Here is a 25,341-nt window from a genome sequence, read left to right on the forward strand (position 1 = left end):
AATCAGGATTCAAAGATGACATATAATACGGCCCTTTATCTGAACAATAAGTTCAATTGTAGGAAAGAGTAAATTGTAGGGGTGATACAGAAATACGATTTGCATCTTTTTTCTTTTTTAATTTTAATTCTAATTTTTCTTATCCTATGTTTAATATGTGGTCTTAATAATGTCTTGTGTTTCCTATGTTTTATACACTGTATCTTGATATGGCCTATTGGCTAATCAATCATAAAGAACCAAGCTAAACTAAACCTAGGACCTACTCTATGCAAAGAGGGGTTCTACCACTGAACTGTGGTTCAGCCCTTTCATTGCCTTGTCACTGGCGTCAGAGGTCCAAATCCAACAGAGCTGCTCTTCAGCACCTTGAGACCCCAAGAAGGCCCTCGGGCGTAGAGACTGAATGATTCACTCTATGTCTTGCCTAAGTCTTGTCTAAGATACTGCTGATCTGAGATCATTTCTTTTGCCTTGGTTCCTAGCACTCGGAACATGGAGCACATGCTCTTTTATTCTCCTCCTGGTAGGATGTAGTTAACTAGATGCTGGGCTTTGCCTACTCTTATAATGTATTTCTTGTAAGTAACTCTCCTTTCTGTTACAGTTACAAAACCAGCTTTGCTAATCATCGCTTGGGGTTAGGATTCCCATTCTCACAAATGCTCTTGCCCACAAAGAACACCTCTGCCTCCAACAATTTGAAGACAAGAAGCCAACTATTGAAAAATCAGACATTTGGGCCATCCAACACTGACTCACCTGACCGATCCTTGCTCTCTAGATGCTTATGGTTTGTGGGTGGGGTGGAGGTCTACCCGTCAGTTTTTATTTGATCCTAGTAAATGGGGATGTCAATAGACTTTTTTAGCTGGGCTCGTCTGGCAATCCAAAGGAAGGATTATATATTGTTCTCTTTTCGTGGTTTAATTGAAGTATCCCCAGGGCTGTCTCCTCCACCAGCCCTAGTTTCAACCTGCCCCTTGCAAAACTTCTAGGAGAACCTGTTAGGAATTTATCCACTTTGGGGAGGGGAGGTAGATGCAGGCTACACCAATGTTATTTCCCTGTAGCAACACCAGTACTTTGAAATGTTTCTCTGTGAAACTCAAGCAGCCCCCATCTTGTTAGGTTTTAGGAATTTATTACAAAGACAATGGTTTAAGAGGGATTTTGTGTCTGAATGCAAGCTTCTACCTATTAATTCCTTATCATTTTATTTCTTCTTCTTGGAACTCATATTTTGGACACCAGCATGCTGTCTGGGGAATTCTGGGAGTTGAAGTCCACACATCTTCAAGTCACCAAGGTTGAGAAACACTGATCTAGAAGCATTTGGGCCCCAGAAATAACAGTCCAAAATGGGGAAAGGAAACTCGGAGCTAACACAAAACGTAGGCTGGCCACACTGAGCTGTGCTCCCTGGTTTCATAATCCTGTTCAGCCATAAATAAATATCTCTTGGTTTCATTTCTCTTAGCTACAGAAAATAATAGTCACTCAGCCACTCAGTTAATAGGAAACTGAAGAATAGAACTATGGCTAGTTACTTGCAGGTTAAAAGGATGATACACGTATCAAAGGAGACATTGCAAAATTTGGAGACAATCAACATATTTGGTCTCTGAATGAAAAGACCTTTGATGGGTATGTGCTCTTTGCCCAGGTTGGAAAAAAAAGATGACCCAATGCTCCAGAGGAAACACAGAGGGAAGTTACTTCAGCACAGGTATCCTAGTGAAGAACCTGCTGCCATGATGTGACTTCTGATCCAGAGCTACAGAATGCAAAGTCCTGAAGCTGTTGTAAGAAGAGGAAGTTTTCAACCTCCCTGCAGTGAGAATCTGAAACATGCTGGCTGGAGCATGAAGGCCGGTAACGAAGCAGTTACAAGCCTTGACCTCACTGGCCTGTAGCTCTGGTTCATTTCTTTTGCTTATCCATCCCCTTCCACAGGTTATTTTTCATGAATCTCAAAATCCTATTCTTCACCTTTCCCATACTAACGATCATCAGCCATCTCAAGATATTTCTCCAACAAACCCTCTGCAAACGGAGAGGGGAATAGGAATAGGAATTCTTTCCTAACAAAAGACTTGATGCGCTCCATCGTTTGGAGTCCCCAAAGGAGATGATGTCTCAAACATGACCAACTGAAGCAGAAGTGTCATTGAGTTTGTTGTCGCCCGTCCCTGAGCATCTTGTTAGATAAAGGTGAACTCCTTGTGGCCGGGGAGTCTATAACCCCAGCTCTCCTTCAGCTGCTTGCGCAGGAATGCTTTTTCTTCCTCCAGTTGTGCAATGCGTTGGCATTTTTGGGAGACTTCCTGTTAGCCAGGTAGACATCAAGGATTACAAGACAAATAGCATAATTTCTTTATTCATCTGAAATATTTATAGCCCTCCTGCTCTTGGAAGGAGCTCATGGTTGGTTACATCCCAATTCAACTGGGTCCCCCCACCCGTCTTTGGGGCCATTTTACTGAGCAACCAAAGATGGGCAAACAATGACCGTTCAGGAATGATGAACTCCAACTCCCATCAGTCTTAGACAGCTGGCATGAGGAGGATGGGAATGGCAGTTCAGTAGTATCTGGAGGGCCATAAATGTCCACCCTGTGCTAAGTTTTCATACCATGATGTGTGTGGGGAGAGAGAGGATAGAGCACACCTTAGTTGCGTGCTTCTTTTCAACCAGATGAGGTGCCCTACTGAGGCTCATGCAATGATTTGTCATTGTATATTGATTATCATATTTTAAAAAGATGCATTTTGCCAAAGGATCCCACAAAATGATCTCACATTATAGGTGCAAGCTGAATTTTTAAATTCTGCAAAAAATCAGAATCTGCTTCCAGATACAGATCCTCTACATATCAGACTCTAAGTATGATAAGGTGGTTTTTGGAGTGGGGTGGTTTAATTTTGGGCTAATGGGATCAAATCTGTTTTTGATTAGAACGCTGATGTCTAGTTATGAGAACAGATGCAAATTAATTGTTATCCGCAAACTACATGTTCAAACCCCCCTGTATTACCATCAAGGATTCCAACACAAAACGTAGGGCAGCCCGTTGAGTGGCATAAAACTTGATCAGAGACAACCAATTAATATTTCAAAGGCAATTCATATTACAGGGGAGGAATAGATTGAAATGAATCTATAAATGATTTTCAAGGAACAGTTATGGGAAGGGGGGATATTGAACTCTACCTGCTCTTGCTAGATTACTTAGAAGATAGAAAGAAACCCTTTGTACAGCAGTCCACCAAAGACTTCTCAGTAGGTTAAAATTTACTTTCTCTTGACTTTGTTCCAGGTGGTAGAGAAATGCTATTTTCTCTTAGGGGGGAAAAAAAACCCAACCAAAAATTCTAAATAAAAAAATACACACGCCCAACTGCCCCATAGCAGTTCTTCTATTTTTAGGTTTATTCACTGAACACCAGAAAGTCTGTTCACTTACCAAAGAAGAATTATTCTTATTTCTCAAAACACTAAGAAAGGTGTGAATTTCAGGGTCAGGTGACTCTCTTTAATGCTGTACAAAGTGTGTGTCCTAAAAACTGCAAGCACGCTTGCTTTGTGGGATAAGCCTGGATGCTGGGTTCTACTACCAGTAGATCAATCTGGCACATTACAAGTGCAACTTAAATAAATTTTCCCCCTTTTCCATCAAAAGGAGATCAGCCAGCATTTGTAGTTACCTTGGTCAACAGGTGGTTCTGTTCCTTTAGCACAACGATGGCTTGCTGGTGAAATGGATTTGCTGGGGAAGAAAAGGGAATCCCCCAACATTTGAGCGGCACTTCGGACTGCAAAGGAGGAAAATAAAAATTTAAGTGTGACTCATCACCACATTTGCATCTAGTACTAACAGGGCTGCTTGCTGGTAACATTCTTAACACAAAGTTCTCTTAGAACCCAGTATCTAAGGAAGATCAATTTGGGGAGAAGTTATGAGTCTGGAGTAAAAGGATAATAGAGCAATTCAGGAGAAACCAGAGTCCTGGTCATACTTTTGCAAAGCATGCTAAGAACACAATGCAATTGCAATGTCAAACTTCCTACCCCCATCCTGTGCCACCTCCATGCACAGAATATGCCATCTAAATGGTATGCATGAAGGACCCCTTTTTGGATCTCCTACATAAAGAGTAATCCAGACTCCCTAATCTGGTGCTGCTGGACTCAATTCCTAGTCCAGCACAACCGAAGGGGGTCAGATTGGAGAAGGTAAGTGCAATCCTCATCCCACGTACTAGATATAGGGTGAGTTATCCATAGGTCCCTACCCTTATATGTACATAAGTGATGTGCTGCAGAGGCCAAAGAAGGTGGAATGTTTATTGCATGAATACAGCTAGCAGGCACAATATTTGTAAATAGCAGTGATAGGGCAAGAGAAGGAGATGGGGAAAGAAGAATGCAATCCCTTCATCCCTGCAGCAGTCACCATGAAAATAATAGTACCAGAATTGCGATTTGCCTTCACTGGCAGTGAAAGCCTCCATTGGCACCACTGGAACCTTCTGTCCTCTACAATAGCAGCATTGCACAGCGAAGAAGAAAGAGAATTTCATCAGGGTCCCCAGCAAAGGAGGAGAAGTTAAATTGCCCTCCGCCCCCATTTGCATTTACAAAAAGGTGCATGTGCACTGAATTCTCAGAATTAATGTCACATTTATTTGGCCTTCAACCTATTGCATGCAGGTTGGACTTACAAAAGAGGGTTTCCAAAACCTTGAAAAAATCTTGCAGATGGGAGAAAGAAAGCTTGAATGGAGGTTCAGTTCTACAACAGCAACTTGATGAATTAAAGATCAGGATGTCAGAAACAAAAGAAAGGAATACAGAGTTGACTTGTTTGATCAGGACTAAAATATGAAATATTTTTGTAATGTTCTGGAAACCCTTTATGGACTTTTTGCTGACATTTGGACAGAAATGATGATTTTTGGATTTGTGAATGGATGGGGGGCTATGGGAAGAAGTGAACCATGTATGTAATTTCATAGCGGGTGGGGAACGATTTGCCAGTACTTGTTGCAAGGAAGATCGGGAGTTGCTTCTTTAAATATTCTGTTTTTCTATCTCTTTCATTTCTCTTCTTTGACTCTTCTTTTTTGCACTTTTATTTCCTTTCTATTCTTTTCTTTCTTTTTCCTGATTTCAGGTTGTATTACCATTTAGTGTTGTAAAACTCTTTAATAAAAAGTATTCAGCGTCTCCCTCTCTCTCACAGACACACACACAAACGATTGCACGCAGGAAAGTAAGAAGCGGAATGAATAGCCTAGAGAATTCTCTGGAGAAGGAAGGTAGAGCAAAGGATATCTTGCTATGCTACTGCTTTTAATAAGGTGGGACTCCATCGTTATTCCAGATCTGCCCAAGACTGAAAAGTACTTCAGCATCTCCTTGCAACTGAACTCACAGGGCAACAATATGGAGCAGTTTCCTATAGTCTAGAAAAGTCCTATTCTCATCTTTAGTGTAGGATTAGCCAAATCCAGATTAATTTGGGGATATAATCCATTAGCCCACTTTCACCATGTTATTGCCTATCAGTTCTGCTAGACTTCAACTCCCATAAATTGGGGGGGGGGGCTGCATTAGGAAGCTGTCCTGCTGAAACAAAGAAGTCCTTACCCACTCAGGAATATCTTACTCAGCAAATTTGATCTATCCGTTCCCTCTTCTCCCACCTCTGTACAGGCAGTCCTCACTTAGCAACCACAATTGGGACCGGCAACTCCATCACTCAATGTCATCGTTGCTAAGCGAAACATCACATGACCACAACAAACTTATGACATCATTTCCCATTCAATCGTTAAGCGAGACATTGTGTGACCCCAACTTCCAATTTTATTGTCACCTTCTCCATTGACTCTGCTTGTCACAAGCCAGTTGCAAAGCACACAAATGGCAATCATATGACTGTGGGGATGCTGCACAGGTCGTAAATGTGAGGACTGGTTGTAAAGTTACTTATTCAGTGCCATCGTAACTTCGAACAGTCGCTAAAAATGGTGGTCAGTAAGCAAGGTCCACCTGTATCTGTCACACGGGGCTGCCTTAGCCTGTATGTCTACCTTCACTATCGATTTCCAACATCCCACCCCTTCAGTCCAACTGACCTTTCCAGAAGAAGTGAGTAAACTTTTCAAGCACAGATTGACTTCCTGGATCTTGGCCAGCAGCAGGCAGCTCTGCTTAGAGTAAGAATCTTGGTAATCCTTCTGCAGTTGTGCAAAACAGAGTAATCAACCTCAGGACTGGAAATCTGATGGGGATCCCAAACATTCCAGTTCAAGAAATGAGCAAAAGGGGGATTTCTTGCATTTAAGATATCAACAATTACTCTATGAAAGTCTGAAGAATTAGCTACATATAAGTACTTGTAATTTAATTGCATGTTCCCTTCCTGTTTTAATTTCTGATTCCACTCTCACACAGTTGCTTTGTTTCCATGGAAGCAAAAGATTGTAAGATCTTTGGAACAGGAACCTATGTACCCAATAAAGGATCACAGCATACATGTGAATACCGACAATAATTTAGTATAATAGTAAGGTTTAAACTTAGATAAATTTCATTAATGGGTCTTCTGCTTTTTTAAAATTACAAGTATAGAACGTACTTGCGAATGCACCTCCGCTACAAGGTGATTCGGCTGTTGCAGCCCTTCCCAACCTTGTTTATTTTATTTATTTGAATTTATTAGCCACCCAATTCTAACAGACTCTGTGCTATCCCGATGTGTTAAAATACAACTTCATTTATTCATCCATTTATTCAACAATACTCATAGATTGCCCTGGTCTGAATGACTCTGGACAGTGCACACGAGCAAACCAACAACCGAGTATCTTAATAATTAAAACTCCAAACCTATTCAGTGCAATATAATAACAGTTAAACAGAACAGAATATGCCACAGCCAGCTAACCGGGGTTATGGGAGTTGCAGTCCAGCTGATATCAGCTTAGGAAAAGGCTGATATTGCAAGACTGGTTAGAACAGCTCCATTGCGATCAGCAACTCACTGATTGTATGTAACACCCCTTTAAAAAGGGCTATGGAAATACTTCCACCTTGGGCCCATGGCGAGAAATTTTATCGCAGGGGATTTTATTGCAGGGGTAATAGTCAAGCACAAAGCTATTCTGGAGGATCAGCAGAAGTCGGTGCAAAACAACTCCCAAACTTAGATACCAAGAGTCCTGCATGTTATAAAGTCAGAAGATAGCTTGCAATCCAGGAGTTCTTGTGGACCTGCAGCTCCTCCTGGAATAGCAGGTAGACGCTGTGGCCGGGAGCTTTAGCTGGTGTCCCAGTTATGGCCAGCCCCACTGCCAGAGTCACTCACTCCCTTGTCACTTCTTGAATAGACTGCTGTAATATGCTTTACGTGAGACTGCCCCTGAAAACTACTCAAAAACTTCATCTGGCTCAAAATGTAGTTGCCCATGTACTACTGTGAACACTCTATTAATGTCCCATAACACCATTCAAGGTGTTAGTAATACGTTCAAAAGCCCCACATGGCTTGGATTGTACTTTGTGCAGGATGTCTTGCTCCAAGTAGTCCCTGCTTCCCACCCAACCTCCAACCCCAAGTTGCAGCAGGAGAGGACTCAGAAGCAGAGTTGGTCTGCTGGAGCTTCCTTTGCTCATGCTTCTTAACTGCAGCACGTGGTCAAGGCTGCAAGATTCACCTGGACTTTCTTTAATGGGTTCTGGTGCCAAGAAGGAGAGGCAGTTTGGTGTAGTGGTTGAGGCACCAGGCTAGAAACCAAGGGACCATACGTTCTAGTCCTGCCTTAGGCACAAAGCCAGCAGGGTGACCTTGGGCCAGTCCCTCTCTCTCACCCCAGGATCAAGGTAATGGCAAACCACTTCTGAAACCTTGCCAAGAAAACTGCAGAGAGTTGTCCAGGCAGTTGCCAGGAGTCAACATTGACTTGAGGACACCGAAAGAAACAAGCAAAAAAAAAAAAGTCAAAAATCAGGGTCCAGCTCAGACTCAAGAACTGAGACAGGAACCCTCCTTTTTTGTGAGCTCATTACAGTGGCATTTCTTGGAAGGTTTAGCATTTCTTTTCCCAGGTGGTTGCATGATGGGCTAAGAACCTGTTTCATCTACTGACTGTTTGTCTGTAGAGAGATTCCTCCTCCTTTCTCGGTCTCAGTCCAATCTCCCAGACTTTCTACGGAACCAACTCCCCCACCCCTCCCAGAAGTAAGATCAGCATCTTTGTTGTTAATGTTTAGAAAGCTAGTGAAAACACAGTTATTTCAACAAGCTTTCAGAGACTGAGATATAGAAGATATATATATGTAGAATATAGTCAGGTAGGGCTGGTGACATTGCTGCTGGTATGATTTTATTGGGAAGTTGATTTAGTAATATTAGATATATTTGTATGTATTTTTTATTATATATTGCTTTTGTAAGCGGCCTAGATTTATTCTCCTTTGAAATGAGATGAAAACATTTGTCAGTCAATGAATGAATAAATTAGACAACCAGCAGCAATGTAGATGGACTCAGAGTGGCAATGGATCATTCCCAGGCTTGTGTTGAGGGAGCTCCTGGCAAGCCTTTTTGAATGTTATTATTGCTATTTTGTCTGGGGACTATATTTTTAACTGCTTTCAAATGATGTATTTGAAATAGTGTAAGCCTCCCAGAGGTTGGAGTTGGGCAGCCTTTAAAAAATGCAATAAATAAATGAATGAATAAACTCCCTTTGGCAAACTGAGTTGCCCAGAGTGGCTCGGCTATACAAAGATAAAGAAGGAAGGAAGGAAATGACTTTAACATTGCTGCTGCACCTTGATTCAGAAATACTGGTCCTTTCAAAAAATTCAGGATCTGACTGATTCTCTGAGGAGTCCGTATGGCCCATTGCAATCCGTCAGGAGTTTGTCAAACTCCAGACGGAAACAGAAAGACGTGCTCTTAGGCAGTGCAAAATCGGCAATGTTTAGGGTGTATTTATACAAAGGCAGCGTCTGTGCCTTGTTGTTATTACTCACAGGGGGGTTGGCAACCTTCAACCTTAGAGCTACATCCGCCCACACTTTTGGTCCTGGGCCCACCCATTCTTTGTTGGAGCCCTGCTCGCCCCGCAACTCCCTCAGATTGCGCCTGAGGACACACAACCTTGAGAGGTAAAAAGGCTCCCCACCCCAACTTACCGCCTGGGCTCCCACGTGCTTCTGGCGTTTTTGAGCCTCCAGCAGATGGCACTGCAACCAGTCGCGCAGCTGGTTCACCATTTCCAAGCCCTGTATCAAGGCATCCCGCTCTCGTTCCAGCTGTTGCATCTGCTTCAGCTGCAAAGAGAGGGAGGGAGGGAGCAAGAAGAAACAGTAATTGGTACAACAGCTTGCTGCTGTTTTACTCACAGGAGAATTTCTTTGCAAATTCTCTTTGCAAAGCACTTTTGCAAATCTTTGCGAGCACTTTTAACTAGACATAAGACGCCCTGGAAAGAGACATACAGCATTAAGTCATTTCCTCTCCATCCTCCAGCTCCATAATTTGGGCTTGCATTCAGAAGGGTTCACGCTCAGCCCTCAGTTCCAAGGACTTGAAGCACACTTGGAGCATCATCTGAGACATGAAGGGTGCTGCCGGCCAGAAGAGACTCCACCTGTGAGCTTCATTCTGCCTATACCTGAAAGCAAAAATGATGTTTCTCCTCTTCATACCCAAAAGCAGATTTGCAACACTTTGGCTCTTTGGAAGAAGCTCCGTTGGTTGAACGGCTAATTTGAATCTCTGGTGTTTTCAGATCTTTATTTTAAAATAAAATTCTATGCCAAGCAAAACCGCACAAGGAGTTCTATCAAAATCAGTCCTCAAGATGGCTTGTAAAGGCAAGAAACATCCACACCCAGTTACAATAAACAGCAGAGCGCCATAAATACGAAACCAAACAACTGTTGGCAATGAGAGCAGTATTGAAGAAATACACACATACACACACACACACACCCCTATACCAGAAGAGGAGGATCAGAAGGGGGAGAAGGCAGCCCAGCCTATCTCCAGAAGACTGGGGAAATAACAAATCTTGATGAAGTTTCCAAAGACCTCGGTGACTGATAAGCATAAGCACAATATAAATTAAGATGCTTCTAGCACTTAAGGACTTTTATAGGAAAAAAGCAATTTCCTCATTAAAAATTGCTATAAAATTGCTGTAAACATCCTGTTTATTTTAAAATAAAGAACAAGATTCAAATTAGCTGTTCAACCCACGGAGCTTCCTCCAAAGAGCCAAACTGCTGCAAATCAGCTTCTGGGTACGAAGAGGAGAAACGTCATTTTTGTTTTAATTTATAGGCAGAATATCTATAGAATAATACCATGTGCCTTCCATTCCAGAACTTCAGGGGAAAATACTGTTTAAGGGGCATGCAGGGAGGTGGTGAGAAGTTGCGTGCATGAATCCCTGGCTCTCACAAGGACTTACCCAGACAAAGAATTGCAGGGCCTGCAGATTGCTGAGGGCTGTTCTCAGTGGGATGATGAGGATGGTGTAGCCTCCTTGAACTGCCATGGTGGCTCTGTGGTGGCAGGCAGGCAGGCAGGCAGGCAGAAGCACGGAGGACCTCTACTTTGTTCTCCCTCAACACGTTTTCTTTGACTTCAAGCTAGACATCCGGAGGAACTTTCTGACTGTACCAGCTGCCAGCCAAGGGAACAGGCTGATCCATGAAGTGGTGAATTTCTCCCCACTGGAGGTCTTTCAACAGAGGCTGGCTGGTCACCTGTCACAGATACTCTAGTGGATCTTCCCCTGAGCTGGAGCATTGGACTAGATTTCCAAGGTCCCTCCCAACGCTAGGATTCTATGAGTCACTTCTTTGATCTGCTTACTCTTCCAGAGATCAAAGCTGCACCCATCACACCGCCTGTGGGTGTAGAACCCACATGGACAGCTCCTACTCCTGCAAAACCACCCTTGTTTCTCCTGCAACCCTCTCACCAGATCTCCTCAGACTACTCTACCATCTCCCTTCTCCTTCTTGAATCCTGCTAGTCCTCCTTCCTTTAACAGCTCCTTCCTGCTCACTTCTGAAATGTCCTTCCCAGCCTCCCCTCAACTTTCTCCCTTCTACCCACTTTTTCCTTCCATCCATCTTCCCCTTTCCTTCTTTAGCAGCCCTCTGCCCCAACCCCTCCTGCCTCTTCATCTGTAGCCACACCTTCATGCCCATCTCCTGATGGCTTCCTCTCTAGCTTTCAGCCCTCTGCTCTGTATTTCCCACTTGTATTCCCCATTTGTGGTCTTCTTTTCCATTACTTTGTGCTGCCTTTTTCATTGCCCTCTGCTTTATTCTGTGCTTCTTTCCCTCCCCATGACCCTTCCCCTGCTCTGGTAGGGGATATACTCAGTGTCTGGAAACTTCTGGTTTGTCCCACTCTGCTGAACTCAGCAGTTCCCAAAGCATGCTGGCTTAGACTTCAAGCTTCAGTTGCCCAGGATAATAGGACCTCTAAACCCAGTCTTTTTGGCTGGCCACGTGAGCTTGGGGAACGGAAGAGGTGAGCAGCAGGGTGAGGATTAACTCCTTTGAATGTCTAAAAAACTTGCAGCCAGAGTTCTGATACTGAGTCAGCAAGTGCTGGTGGAAGATTTATTCATACCTTTTTATCCCATATTTTTCAGACCCAACTGGGACAGGGAAAATGGCCCACAAGAACAGGATGGAAAAAGTTGGGCAAAAGGTGCGATACAAGAAAATATTAAAGAAAAGCATTTAAAATCAGCCAAATTACACATTTTTCCCCTTCCCTGTCCTCATGGCTTGTTTAAGTATTAACTTAAGACGGCAGAGCACAGGAGTGTCAGCGTGAATGTGTATGATTTTTGGTTTTTTAGTACATGTAAGAGTTGTCAAAGAAAACGTTAAGCACCCTTTAATGCACACACAGACTGCTTGGTAGGGATTCATTGTTTATGTTTTATTGATTTTATTGTCATTTCTTTGATTATGAGCCCCCCAGAGTCATTGAGAGTCGGGCAGCATGCAAGTTTAATATATTATTATTATTATTATTATTATTATTATTATTATTATTATTATTATAGTCTTTTTGTGGAAGGGTGCTCTCCCCATTCCAAATATCCCCACTGGCCCCCAAAGGTTGGGGCTTTCTTTTCTGAGCACTTTTCTCCTTCCCTCTCTATCAAATTGTAGTGACTGAGGTTCCTTGGGCTTTTAGATTAATTAAAGACACTGATTTGCATTTCTTAAGGCTTGAAGAAAGGAAAGGAAAGGAAAGGAAAGGAAAGGAAAGGAAAGGAAAGGAAAGGAAAGGAAAGGAAAGGAAAGGAAAGGAAAGGAAAGGAAAGGAAAGGAAAGGAAAGGAAAGGAAAGGAAAGGAAAGGAAAGGAGACTAAACTTTCAGTTAACCCCTTGGAATCACTCTCTGGATCCCCTCACCATTTCATATTCCATGGCACCAGAAACGGTGTGTCTACGTGGTTCTTTTGGAATGATCCTGCATCGCCCAGTTTGGGACAAGACGCTGTTTGTGCTCCTCGACCGAGTGACTCCTTTCCCATCAGATTCTCCTGGAGAAAGAGGCAGAAAAGATTGCTGGATTTTTCTGGGATTTTTTCCCCTTTAACTATGAACTATTTGGGGTTGGTTTTTTTTCCTGTCAGCTGATTTTACCAAAATGAAGGAACTTGTACATGTTTGTGGGCCTCAAAAATACAGATTCTAAGAAGCCATTTTGGTGGATCTATTCTAAATCAAACTTCTTAATCTGTTATTTTGTTCTTATTGACATGACACAATATTTATCTCTGTTACATTTCATTTAATGTAACTAGCATGGGGACTGTTTCCTTCCTGAAAGCTGCAACCTCCAGTAACAGTCATTTCAGGAGATCCTGGGAGGCACCTTGAGATGGTGGATTTGGACCAAGCTAGCCTTCTTCACCCCTCCTCTTTCTTGACAGGAAACCATAATCTTGAGCAGGTCTCAACTGAGTGGATCCCACTCTTTTTCACCCTTTCCAAGCACCCTGAAGTGGCATTTCCCAGCACAACCATCTTCCTTTTCCTCAACAGCCAGATGAGGAAAGCTAGTGAGATGAATCTGCCCCATCACTCAGAGGTTCTCCACAGCACCTATATTTTGATAGTGTATTTTTCCAAGTATAGTTTCTTACATGGCCAAAATTATGCTCTCCAGGCACAATAAGTATCAACGAACTATAGGAAAAATCTTCCAGGAGGAAATTTAAAAAAGCCTTCAAAGAGAGTGTGGAAACACTAATCCAGCATATCGAGAAGGCACCTAGTTGGGAAAGGCTGGTCTGAAAAGACATTTAATAGACACTGGAAGGAACAGCCACCTCATACTTGCACAATAATAAAGACCAAGTGCAATAAGGAAGATCACTGTTTAGATTATGAGCACCTCTGTGCACTAGCGACAGCTGCTGACTGACCCAATATTCTTTCAAAATAAAAATGGCTGTAAGAAGTATGCTTCAAAATATGTTCTAAATGCAATATCTAATTTGTCACTGGATCAAAATGCAACATCCTTTCCTTGAAGTATGTCCTCATTCAGTGCCAGAATGTGGAACTGTGTTCAGAAATAGGCAGGGAGAATGGAAGAAGAATTGGAAATCTCCCTTCACATTTGGATTCAGTGACCGTTTTAATGCCTTCCCAGCCACATCGCTGCCTTTTTTGCACCTTTACCTTTAAGAGCAGCCTGGCATACCTGAGATTTTAGAAAATGATCCTGAAATGGAGAGAAAAGGCCAAACGACTTAAGTTTACTTAGAGCTGGATAGAAATCGTATTCTTTCCAAATTCTCCACCCAATTGGGCCAGCCTTTTCTATGAATTTCTCCAAGAAATGGAGGAATTGGCTATTCAACTCTCAGGAAAAAAGGATGTCCCCTCAGCAGAAACAGTAGCACCACCACTAAAAAAGGGTGTGGTCAAAAAAAGCAACCGAATGGCCCTCGACACTCATAAGCAACAAGTGAAGCTTTGATTGCACTGTCGTGGCCATCACCTTGATGGTTTTTGACCATACCTTGTGGATACCCCTGAAAGGCTAAATAGGAAAATCTCATTATCAGATTCTCCTGGTGACTGTAATGAAATCATGGGAAACCAGAAAGGCTGCAGAGGGCTGGAAAGATGAGAATGTAGTGAAAACATAGAATATTCACCCATGTCTCTGGGCTCCCTCGTAACAAAATCAGGGCTTCCATGAACATTTCGCAACATTAATTTCAAAAGCAAATGCACTTTCATCAAATGGAGTGAGAATGGGTACCAAAAAAAAAATGCGGGAGTGGAGAATTTCCACTCCCCCCACCAGCAACCCACCCCAGCATTAATGTGACATTAAAGGCACAACAGTAGAGCCAGTAAAAAGGGTGATGAGGTCCTTTTTTATATCTAATTAGCACTTTAATTAAAGCCACTAATTACAAGGGCTAATTGATTAACTGAGCCAGAGGTGGTTGGGTCTGATGAGATTGATTGCCCAAGCTGATTTCCTAGAGACAGAATTAATGAGTAAAAATCTGTTCGTCACATAAAAGAAGATTCTTCATCACTCCATGCTGTCCTGTCTGTTCTCTTATTCAAAACAGACTGATTACATGCCATCCAGTCAGTGCCGACTCCTAGTAACCACGTAGATAGATTTTCTCCGTGATGATCTGTCCCTAATTTGGTCCTTCAAGTCTCCCGATGGTGCCCCCATCACCACTGTAACTGAGTCCATCCTCCTTGCTATTCTTCTCCTTCCTTCCACCTTTTCCAGCATCAGAGCCTTTTCCAGAGAACAAGGTCTTTGCATCATGTGTCCAGAGTAGGATAATTTGAGCCTGGTCCTTTGCGCCTTGAGTGAGAACTCTGGCTTATTTTGTTTGATGATCCACTGGTTTGTTTTCTTGGCTGTCCATAGTATTCTCAGAAGTCTTCTCCAACACCAAAGTGTCAATACTCTTCTTATCCTGCTTCTTCAAAGACCAACTTTTGCTTCTATAGAGTGTCACAGAGAATACCATGACTTGCCCAATTCTGATCTTTGTAGGTGTAGACACATCCTGGCATCTGTGTCTGATAGACCACACCAAGAAATCAACTCCACAGGAAGAGTAAAAATACTTTTACTGAGACTGGCTATGATAACAGAATCTTGCAAGCCTGATTGTGCTGTACCTCCTCCTCCTCCTCCGTCTTATAATTCAGTGAATTAGGGAGGTGTCTGTCTGACCTGTTTCCAAATGTCATCACAACATTCTGGACTTATATTTTACCCCTTGTCACCTCGGCTGCAGAGCTTCCGTATCTCCGTCCAGGTCATCTTCCTTACTCTCTACAATATCTTTTCCAAGGCCTTCATTACTACTCCACCAAGTACCAGTCTCTGTCATATTTCTTGATCTTAATCAGAGGCATCCAGTAAAATGGGTGCAATCAAAAGCTTTCCCTTTTCTTACATACAACTTGACTTTTTTGACACCCTCACCTGCCAGGTGCTACTGTTGTTACTATTTCCACAGTCATCTGCCACACTGAGGGTGATCAGAGAGTGTTCCACGCTGGAACTTTTTATGTTTCCAAAGCACAACTTTTCTCACACTCCCTTGCTGCTGTATAATTGGATTTCTTTTCTCCCGTCAGTTGCTGGCTTTTGTATCCTGCAATTAATGAGTCCAATGCATCCTCTGTTATATATTATGTACCCTAACCAACTGCCATCAATGCACATCTGCAACTGCCACCTTGCCTATTCTGACCCCTCCCTGCAGATCCCACTGGTCAGTATCTTTCAGCGACAACACAATTATGTGAAAAAAAGAAATACTGAAGGAGAAATATCATCAAGATAATGGGTTGTAAATGCACCGTGCATCACCCAAGTGGATCATACTTTGCCTATCAAGAAAAGAATCTTCATGTCGATTCCGCTATGGAACAAGGAGGACAGATGGTACCTTTGATCCCTGTGGCTGGAACATCTTTTCAGAGAAGGATGAGAAGCTGCAATATATGAAATTTCTTCTACCACACCCATAGTCTTCTACCATGCCAGAGTCGTTCTGCAGTGAGATGGGCAGTGTCAAATTTGAAAAATGAATAAATAAAGATCAGCCATACATCTCCTATTTTCTTCTGCATCCGGTCACTCTAGACACAGTCAATATGGGACAGGACAAAGCATAGGTGGCAATCTGCAGCACTCCAGATATTCTGCGCTACACCTGTTGCAATGCGTAGCATCACTAACAGAATTCTGGGAGTTGGAATCCACACCTCTTAAAGCAGCCAAGTTTGAAAAACACTGGGCTAGGGTGACTGTCAGACCTCTTATGGAAAGATTTTATGCTAAAGGGGAGGGTTTGTTTTGCTCTTCCTGGACATTCATTGCTCCTTTCTGTTGTGTATTGCTCTTTTAAACAGAGAACACCACTCAACGTTGTTATGGAGTCAGACAACCTTAAGGATAGATAGAAACAGACAGACAAACAGATGCATCACCTTCATATAGGTTCTAAATATGAAAAGGTCTCCAACCAAACAGCTTGTAGAGATGTTACTCCCCAAGTCACAAGGAGCCTGCCGTGCACAACTTATGGTCCAGCAACCTCAAGGCAACCCAGCTACAACCCTGCCATTTACCTCCTGTTTTTGCTAGCCAGTATTTTGAAACAAAAGGTGGGGAAGAGCTCTGCCAGATCGCAGTTTGTCCTGAATGGGCTGCAGTTGGCTTGTGTAGTACTGAAGTAGGCCCTCCTGAGTCTGGGAAGCTGATCAGATCCAGTATAAGGCAGCTTCACACAGTCTTATCGCCTGCAGCAGGAAAAGGGGAGGAAGTGGACCATCTGCAAGTGGGTCAGTGATGTCTGGAGCAAAGGCCCATGAAAGCAATGGCCGAAGGTGCACAAGGCTGGGAAGACTGCCCAAGCCACAGCTGATACATGAAGTCATCTGGCCATGGGATGTATGGTTCCAGTCATCAGCCACAGATCGTGTGGCAGCCACCCAACGAAGAGGCTCTGGTCAGTTTGACAGATGGAAGGATGTCTGAGGCTCGTTGCCAAATGCTTGAAGCTACAGCCACCAACTCCCCACTGCACAGACAGCAGCTGATCTATCAGCTGTCAGTCTGAAGGCGTATGGGGCCATTCATTGCCAACAGATATTCTCTGTTACTCTCCCAGTGCTAACATGCCTCTTAAGTTACTCCCCGGATCAGAAGCGTGGTCTCTCTTTTGCTTCCTGCTTTTGACTTAATTCATTCTGGCAGGCATTTGGGCAAATCTTCCTGGATCAAAGTCATGGGAAGAAAATGCCCCCCTCCTCCATGAATTCAATTAAGGGAAACTGACGGTTGGCAAAGTAAACACAAACTGGGCTTCTGGCTAGAAACATTGGGACCATGGTACTGCTAGGAGGAAATGACTGGCATAGATAGGCAATAGCCAACCAGATGCTCCAGCAGCAAAGAGAGAGAAAGTTCTGCTTAAGCACAGCCAGGTTAAAAAACGGTGATAACTGCAATCAGGTGAAAGTAGGGCTACCGTGGGCAATGAGTTGGCCTTCATACACCCCAAAAGGCACTGGGATTGGCTTTTTCCTATCTTAATGGGGTTCCGCAGAGCAGTGACAATGACTCATATTGTCACTGCTCAGTAGTCACTTTAACATTAGACTACTACAATGCACTTTACATGGGGTTGCCCTTGAAGACTATCAATTGGTTTAAATTGCAGCAGGCTGTATGTTGGTCAGTGAGATCTTCTACAAGTGCATTATATCTGGGCTACAGGAGCAGCTTGAGCTTCTGATAGATTTCTGGGTAGAATTCAAAGGGCTGATTGTGATGCTCAAGGTTCCCCACATAAGGGAAAAGGGGGTGGGGGCCCAGTAACAATGTTTTTTGGGGGTGGCTCTCCCTTGGTGGAAAGGCATCCCAGCAGAGATCTGTTCAACATCTACTCTCCAGTCCTTTCATAAAAGCTGTAAAGATGGAGCTTTTTTTTTTGAAGGACCTCATTTTTGCTGCTATTAACTGGGGTTGGTTCTTGGATTGTAACTGCTATTTTGTATGTTCTGTTGATTACTATCGTGTTCCTGTTTTTAACTGTTTTAAATGGCTGGGAGTCAGCTCTGATTACAGATGTCAGGCTATTTTCCAGCAGGCTAGACTGGAATCAGGTAAGATCCACAAGAATCCAAGAACATCTCATTAGGGGTTTTATTAGAGACAAGCTAAGGTGCCATGATGAAAGAATTCCAGCAAATGCTGGGTATCAAATGCAAGTCATATTTATAGAGAAATCAGAGTTGCAGCTCTTTCTCCCACCCAACGTATGCAACAAGCTGGATGTCCCCCTCTTTTGATCAGAAGGCCACATCTCCTTCTTTCTCTTATTACAGCAACAGGCAGATCTGGTATCAGGTTGTTTTTCTCTGACCATCAGAGGAATAACTCTCACAAGGGCAGTTTTTAAATAAACAAACAAACAAACAAACTTGGGGAAGATTGCCATTGGTGATTAGAAGTGAAGAGGGCAAGGTTCTTGGGTGAAGATATGGAAGCTTGCAGAGATGCAACCTTGGCTGTCTTACCAACCTTTGCTTCGGGTTCTTAAATAATGCTTTCTAAAAAAAATCCCAACACAGTAGTAGTGAGTATACAACCCTATCTTAATACTGGCTCAAACCATGTCTCTGCCCACTTTGATATTCCTTCTTGAATCTAGTGAAGCCCAGAAGAGTTGGGGTGACAACTCACAATCCACCCAAGATATCACTCTTCCCATGAACCACAACCTAATGCCTTCCAGATATATCAAAAGTACAAGTCCCATCATCCCCATCCAAAGAATTGGCATAGATCACACATCTAGGGCCAAGAACTGATGTTGCTTTTGAGCGGTCTGCCAGGGATCACATTCCCAAAAGTGGGCGGGGTCAGAACAGACCAGGATTAGATTTAATTTAAACACCAATCAGTTCAAAATAGGACGACTCCCTATGCATTCGATAATTCATCTCCTCTCATCTTAAAATGATAAATCAGCAAATAGGCTGATTTAATTATGCTTTTCAATTATGTAAACATTACGCAACCCATAACACAAGCAAAAGCCGATTTAGATACAGCTCCTAGAGCGGGGTGTCTCAACCTTGGCAACTTTAAGACATGTGGACTTCAACTCCCAGAAGTCCACAGCCAGCACACGTCTTAAAGTTGCCAAGGTTGAGACACCCTTTCCTAGAGCATGCAGGCTAAGCTGGAAATGAGAAATGCTAAGTCCAAAGGAGTGGAAGTAGAGCCCAACTTCAAAACAATATTTATCAGACAGAAAATCAGACTTCCAAGAAATTGTATAAGCCAATCTCTGATATCACAAACTACTCTCAACCTTCCCCCATCTGTTGCTGTCCAAACATTGTCTCCACCCTGCTTGGCTAAAGACTGGCATGTTATGATAGGATTTAAAGTCCAACCAACTGGGGAAAGTAGAGTGGTTCTTTTTAACTTGTTTGCAAAGAAATGCATGCACACACACTTCAGATCTGAATCTCACTGATGGTTTTGTGCTGTTCATTTCTTTTCTGAGCTTTTTTCATTTCTGTTTCCTCTGTAGCTACATTGCTTGCAAATCATTTTGGGAAGACAGCTGAGAGGTGGTATATAAACACAAGAAAGAAAGAAAGAAAGAAAGAAAGAAAGAAAGAAAGAAAGAAAGAAAGAAAGAAAGAAAGAAAGAAAGAAAGAAAGAAAGAAAGAAAGAAAGAAAGAAAGAAAGAAAGAAAGAAAGAAAGGAGGGAGGGAGGGAGGGAGGGAGGGAGGGAAGGGTGTCCTGCAGTTAAGGTGGCTAAGAGAAGGGGTCTGCCTGGAATTCCCCACCTTTCCTTTAAACATTTCTTGCTTGCTTTCCAAGTTGTATAAACTTCTGTTGAAAATGAATATGAAAGATGAATATGCTAAGGATTGTATGCTTAAGTGGCCAAAAATTTTTGGATCTAATATAATGTTGGATCAATGGGAAAATGTGTGGAATAAAGGCTTGAAGTTTACTCTCAATTACAATTTAAAAGAAAAATTTTATAACATGTTGTATTGTTGGTATTTGATGCCGGATATATTATCTAAGACGTATAAAGGAATTTCAAATGTATGTTGGAAATGTAATCAACGTGAAGGTACTTTTTATCATCTTTGGTGAACTTGTAAGAAAGCTAAGAAATTCTGGCATCTGATATGTATTTTGACTAAAAAAAATTTTTTAAATGGATGTACAACTGAAACCAGAGATCTTTCTTTTAGGTACGATGGATAAACAGATGGAAAGAAAACATGGGAACTTATTTATTTCTGTGATACCAGCAACAAGACTTTTATATGGGCAAAAATGGAAAGAATTACAAATACCTACAGCCGAAGAATGGATAGTGAAATTAATGGCATTGGTGGACAACCGTGCTGCTCAATGGTATCATAATGGGAATCTGGAGATAATCTCTTCCACAGTATCCCGAAGAGGCAGAAGGCTTGGGGCTAATCGAAGAGGAAGGAGACACAGAGTGATCTTTCCTTCACAAATCCAGTCCCAAATAAAGATGTGGCCAGGAGGGCATCCGACGGAGAAACTGCAGAATGGGCAAATCCAACATGAAGGAATGGAGAACTGGGAGAAAACAGAGAGGCCCCCCAGATGTTATTCTACATTGTTCTAATCCTGCTCCCACCCTCCCTGCCTCTGATCGCCAGCATGGGCCATTAAGGAAAGCTCCTTATCATGGGGGAAGTTGGATCACAGCAGCCGGGTAAGAGGATTGGTCCTCTCTATGGCTGGGGAGACCGGCTTAGGCGCGCTAAATCCCTGGCCGTATGTTGTCGGCTTGTGGGTCATGTGGATGAGGGCCGGGGAGAGAAGGCTCTTGGAGCAGAAGGAAAGTTAGCCCAGCCCATCCCTAGCTGTGTTTGTCCTTTCCTTCTTCCCTTCTGATTTCTCCATGTTTTCAACTGCACAGACTTTCCTTCTCTTATCCTGTCACAGGCCTTTTCCCCACTTCCACCTAACGGTGGTCCAAGTATAGCCTGGCAACCTCTTCTGACATCTCCCCATGACGTTGCCTTCATCATGTCCCCAGTCCCTGATGGAGGCAGGCTGAGATCCTCCTGAGCTATACTGATGCAACCATAGTCTTTTCTCCCGGTTCTGAAACTGTCCAAGTTTTGAATAGTTCCATGCCATGGTTTTCGTGCCCATTGTTGTTTTTGTGTTCGTTTGGGAGCTTGGAAATGTATTTTAATTTTTGCTAAGGTGGCTGCCTTGCATTCTAAAAACTGGTTTATAGCTATTGATGTAAATCATTAAAAAGTAGGCCTACTTTTTTTAAAAAGCACACCTGCTGAAACTCTCTGCAAGATGCACCACCCACACAGAAATTAACTTCTCCAAAACAAGTTGGTCACATGCAGTGAGAGGGCAAAAAATAGGAGCACGTTCCATAGGGACCTACAATATTCCAGGGAAAAATGTTTTGCAAAACCATTTAGAGGGGGAACCTTGCATGCAACAAGCTAGCCCATCAAGCTGATCAGCCTAATCTTCTCATGCTAATTTTCTATGTTTGGGAAGTCTTCACGCCATCCAAACAAGGCTTTGCTCTCTGCTCAGGGGATACCACCTCTGTCATCAGAAATATAGTGAGTGCGTTTTCTGCCTCCTTTGTGTCTAAAACAAAAGTCCATATCGCAAGGGAAGGATGGAGAAATGCTGTCTGACTTGGCACCAGTACAAAGATGCTCAAGTCTCACGTGCAACCAGATATTTTTCTAAAAAAGAAAATTGTACAGTGTGAAAAAGCCATTTCTCATACTTCACTGGAAAAGTCCATCTCCCTTACAGTGTTTTCGTTTTGCTTATTCAGAATCCATCTAGATTTCACGCAGAGCAGAAAACAGGCCAGACTACTACAGTTTTCATTTCTTTTCATTTCTTCCTAGGAATTCTTGGCAACGTACGTTACTTGCCTCCTTATTCTATCTTCACAACAACCTTGCAGGGTAGGTTAGGTGGAAAAATCATGATTTGCCCAACACTTCCCCAGGGTATCGTGGGATCTGAAGGGAAGAATCTGTGGTCGTAAAGCAGACTGCTAACCGCTGCATCTCAAAGCTTAGTTATACAGGCTGTACTGTGTTTGTCCATCGTCAAAGGATCCCAGTGGGATATTATTTGCCATGCCATGAGAAACTTCACCTGCTTGATTTCCTGCAGACCAAATTACTCTTTTTTTTTGTTTCTGATCTGATGGCATTCCACAAAATAAAACCAATATCACTTGCAGGCATGTAGTCTTAGGGCTTACAAACCCAGAAGCCTGTTCAAGGCTTGTGTGTTTTTTTTAAATTAGCCACTTTCTGGCCTACTTTCCTGTTGTTTAAAGGCATGGCATTCATCCACTCTGCCAGTCCCTAATCTCAGATGTCAGCTTCCCAATTTTCTCCTGCAGGCCTATTGATCCAGCAAGTTGGGAAGGAACAGAAGGCAATCTAGTTCAGCTTCCCCCAGAGAAAACGGGAACGCTTCCAAGAGATATCCTTCTACACAGTCTGGGCTAGAGTGTTTCCCAGGCTGGATGGCAAGAACCCAGCGCCGTCTTTGGAACAAGGCTTCCAAAGATGCACAAGAGAAATAGAAGCGTCTGTAAATAAGACATTTTATGACGCGTCCCCATCAGAAACCAGGCGTCTCGATTTCCCATCTCGCTTATTTCCAGGTTTGATCTGGAACTCAAAGAGTTCTGAAATTGCGGAATGACCTTAACAAGTCATCTGGTCCCGTCCCCGGGCAATGCCTGTGATCTCTTGCCACACCATCTCTGGTTGCTGGTGGCCACCTCGTGATGTTCTCCAGATCTCCTTTGATTTTGCTTCTCTTCCAGAGAATGAAGCCCTCCTCCCGCCCCGATTTCCAAACCCCGTTATTCCAATCCACTGGCCTTCCTGGCCTCCTCCCGTCTCACTTACGTGTCCGGCTCAACTTCTTCACCGCCTGGGCAGCTGCGCGTCCACCTTCCGCCACCTCGGCTCCTTCTTCGGCTTGGAGCAGGGCAATTCTCAACCCGGCCACTAGGTGGGGAAAACTTAAAAAGCCTCCGCACGGCTCGGCCACTTGCTGGAGAGCCTGCAGCACCCCAGCCGGGGTCTCTTGGTCCCCTTGGGGGGCCACCCCGGAGCCGCCACGCCCCCAGCGGCTCTCGATCTCCGAGATGTGGACGGCCCCCTTCCCTTGGTCGTCCAGGATTTCGAAGAGGATCCGGAGACTGTGGAGGAAAGGGCGGGGCAGGCGGGGACCACAAGGGGGAGGGTCTTCTGAGGTGGGGGAGAGGGAAGGGGTCGCCAGCCCCCCCAAATTCATCTGATTGTCGGAGATCAGGGGGCCCCAAAAGGAGGGGGGCTTAGGTTTGTGGATTTAGAGCAAAGGGGTAGGGTAGTCCAACGGGCAGTGATGGAGAAAGTTGGAAGTTCTTGGAATGAGTCAGAAAAACTCGATTTCTTGGAGGGATGAAATAATTCCGCCGGGCAGAGAAGAGGAATCGGAGTAACCGGGCTCCTGGGGAAGGACGCGGGGCTAACGGGTTAGGGCATTAAAACGGGCAAAGGAAGCTCCCGAGTTCTCCCTCTCGTTCCCCGCCCGCCCCGGCAATCAGACACGAAGATCGCTCGGTCGTCCCAGTCAAAAGATCCGGTGGGGTGAGTCACGTGACCCTCTCCGATAATCACTCTGGCTGCCAGAGGATGAGCAGCTCCGGCTAACGAGCTGGATTCCCCTCTGGAGTGATCGGGCAGTGGAGAGGCGAGGGGGAGTTTTCGCCTTCTGGGGGGGGGGGGGAGTTGAACCCAAAGGCCAAGATCAGTGGGGTCTTTCTTTTCGTGTTCTGCCTCCTCTTACTTCCAAAACCGATTTTCCTTCATCTCCAAATCTAGGTCAGGAAATAATATAATGAGGCCCAGCCAAGCTCATCAAATTGCATGCAAGGTTGCCCGTTTCCAAATCCTTCTCAGCATAGATTGTTTAATTTAAAAAAAAAAAATTCAGGGGGAAGGGGGCTAAATGTGTTGAAGCCACAGTTAGTCCCCTGCATCTTTCTCACATGTTTTTGGCTCTGCCCAAAGTAATGCCTTAATCCAGTGTTGTCCAAACTTGGCCACTTTAAGATGAGTGGACTTCAACTCCCAGAATTCCCCAGCCAGCATTGTATTCCCCCCAGCCTTTGTAGAACATTGCTGGCTGGGGAATTCTGGGAGTTGAAGTCCACTCATCTTAAAGTGGCCAAGTTTGGACAACACTGCCTTAATCTGAACCACAGTGGTTGAGTTCATGCAACATGCCAAACCCAAACTGAGCATGCCATTGTTCATATGATGAAATGAGGGAGGAGATTGCAGATAAGTTTAAATGATGGGGACGGTGATGATGCAGTAATGCAATGATCAATCACACAGTTTTGAAAATGCAATATTCAGCTCTCACAGGGATCCCTCTCCTTCCTTAAGTGAAACAGACAACTCTCTTGGGAGCTGGGAGATGCAAGCAGAGAGAAAAGAAATAGTGTTATGCCGTATTAATATAAGAAAAGCTAATTTTCAACATATGTTAGGTTAAAAAGAATCAAGAGAAGTCTAATTTACCATCTTCAAAGATCCATAAAATCAGCTAAGTTGACTCAGAAGGAGGCAGTGTTTAGCCAACCTTGATGGGGTTCTGAAATTCAGCAAATTCAAAACTAGAGCCAGTTTGGCCTAGTGGTTAAAGCACCAGGCTAGAAAGCAGGAGACGGTGAGGTCTAGTCCTGCCTTAGGCATGAAAGCCAGCTGGGTGACTTTGGGCCAGTCGCTCTCTCTCAGCTCAACTCACTTCACAGGGTTGTTGTGGGGAAAATAGGAGGAAGGAGTGTAAGGTATGTTTGCCACCTTGAGCTATTTATAAAAATAATAAAGGCAGGATAAAAAATCTAAAAAAACCAAAACAAAACAGACCTGCTTCATTCTTGGATGGGGGACCACCAGGAACCTGTACATAAGATGGGAATGGCAAACCACATCTGTATCACTGCAGAGAAAACTACGAGGTATATCCATGGCGTCATCTGGAGCCAAGTTCAACTTAAGTGTGCCTTTACATTTTTAAGCCATAGCTTAGCTGGATCTGCAAACCCAGCTATCATCTTTGTCTTAACTCAAGCTGGTGACCTAACCATTCCCATTTATTTATGTATTTATTTATCAAATTTAC

The 25,341-nt window shown here is 43.6% G+C and overlaps 1 protein-coding gene across 1 annotated transcript; it reads right to left on the minus strand.

The window, feature by feature from the left end:
- Positions 1-269: 269 nt before the first annotated feature.
- SAPCD1 (suppressor APC domain containing 1) lies at positions 270-23,719 on the minus strand. The gene is made up of 6 exons (XM_088134653.1): positions 23,073-23,719; positions 12,473-12,603; positions 9,212-9,349; positions 6,145-6,246; positions 3,709-3,816; positions 270-2,327 (listed from the first exon to the last, which is right to left on the minus strand). The coding sequence occupies exons 1-6, from the start codon at positions 23,461-23,463 to the stop codon at positions 2,205-2,207; spliced, it is 993 nt and encodes a 330-aa protein (XP_087990779.1). The 5' UTR covers positions 23,464-23,719; the 3' UTR covers positions 270-2,204.
- Between the last annotated feature and the right edge of the window lie 1,622 nt (positions 23,720-25,341).

This window comes from Python bivittatus, unplaced genomic scaffold (genome assembly GCF_059951505.1).
Source record: "Python bivittatus isolate LINGU-HERP-01145 unplaced genomic scaffold, Pbiv_v1 ctg000080_np1212, whole genome shotgun sequence".
Lineage (NCBI taxonomy): Eukaryota > Metazoa > Chordata > Lepidosauria > Squamata > Pythonidae > Python > Python bivittatus.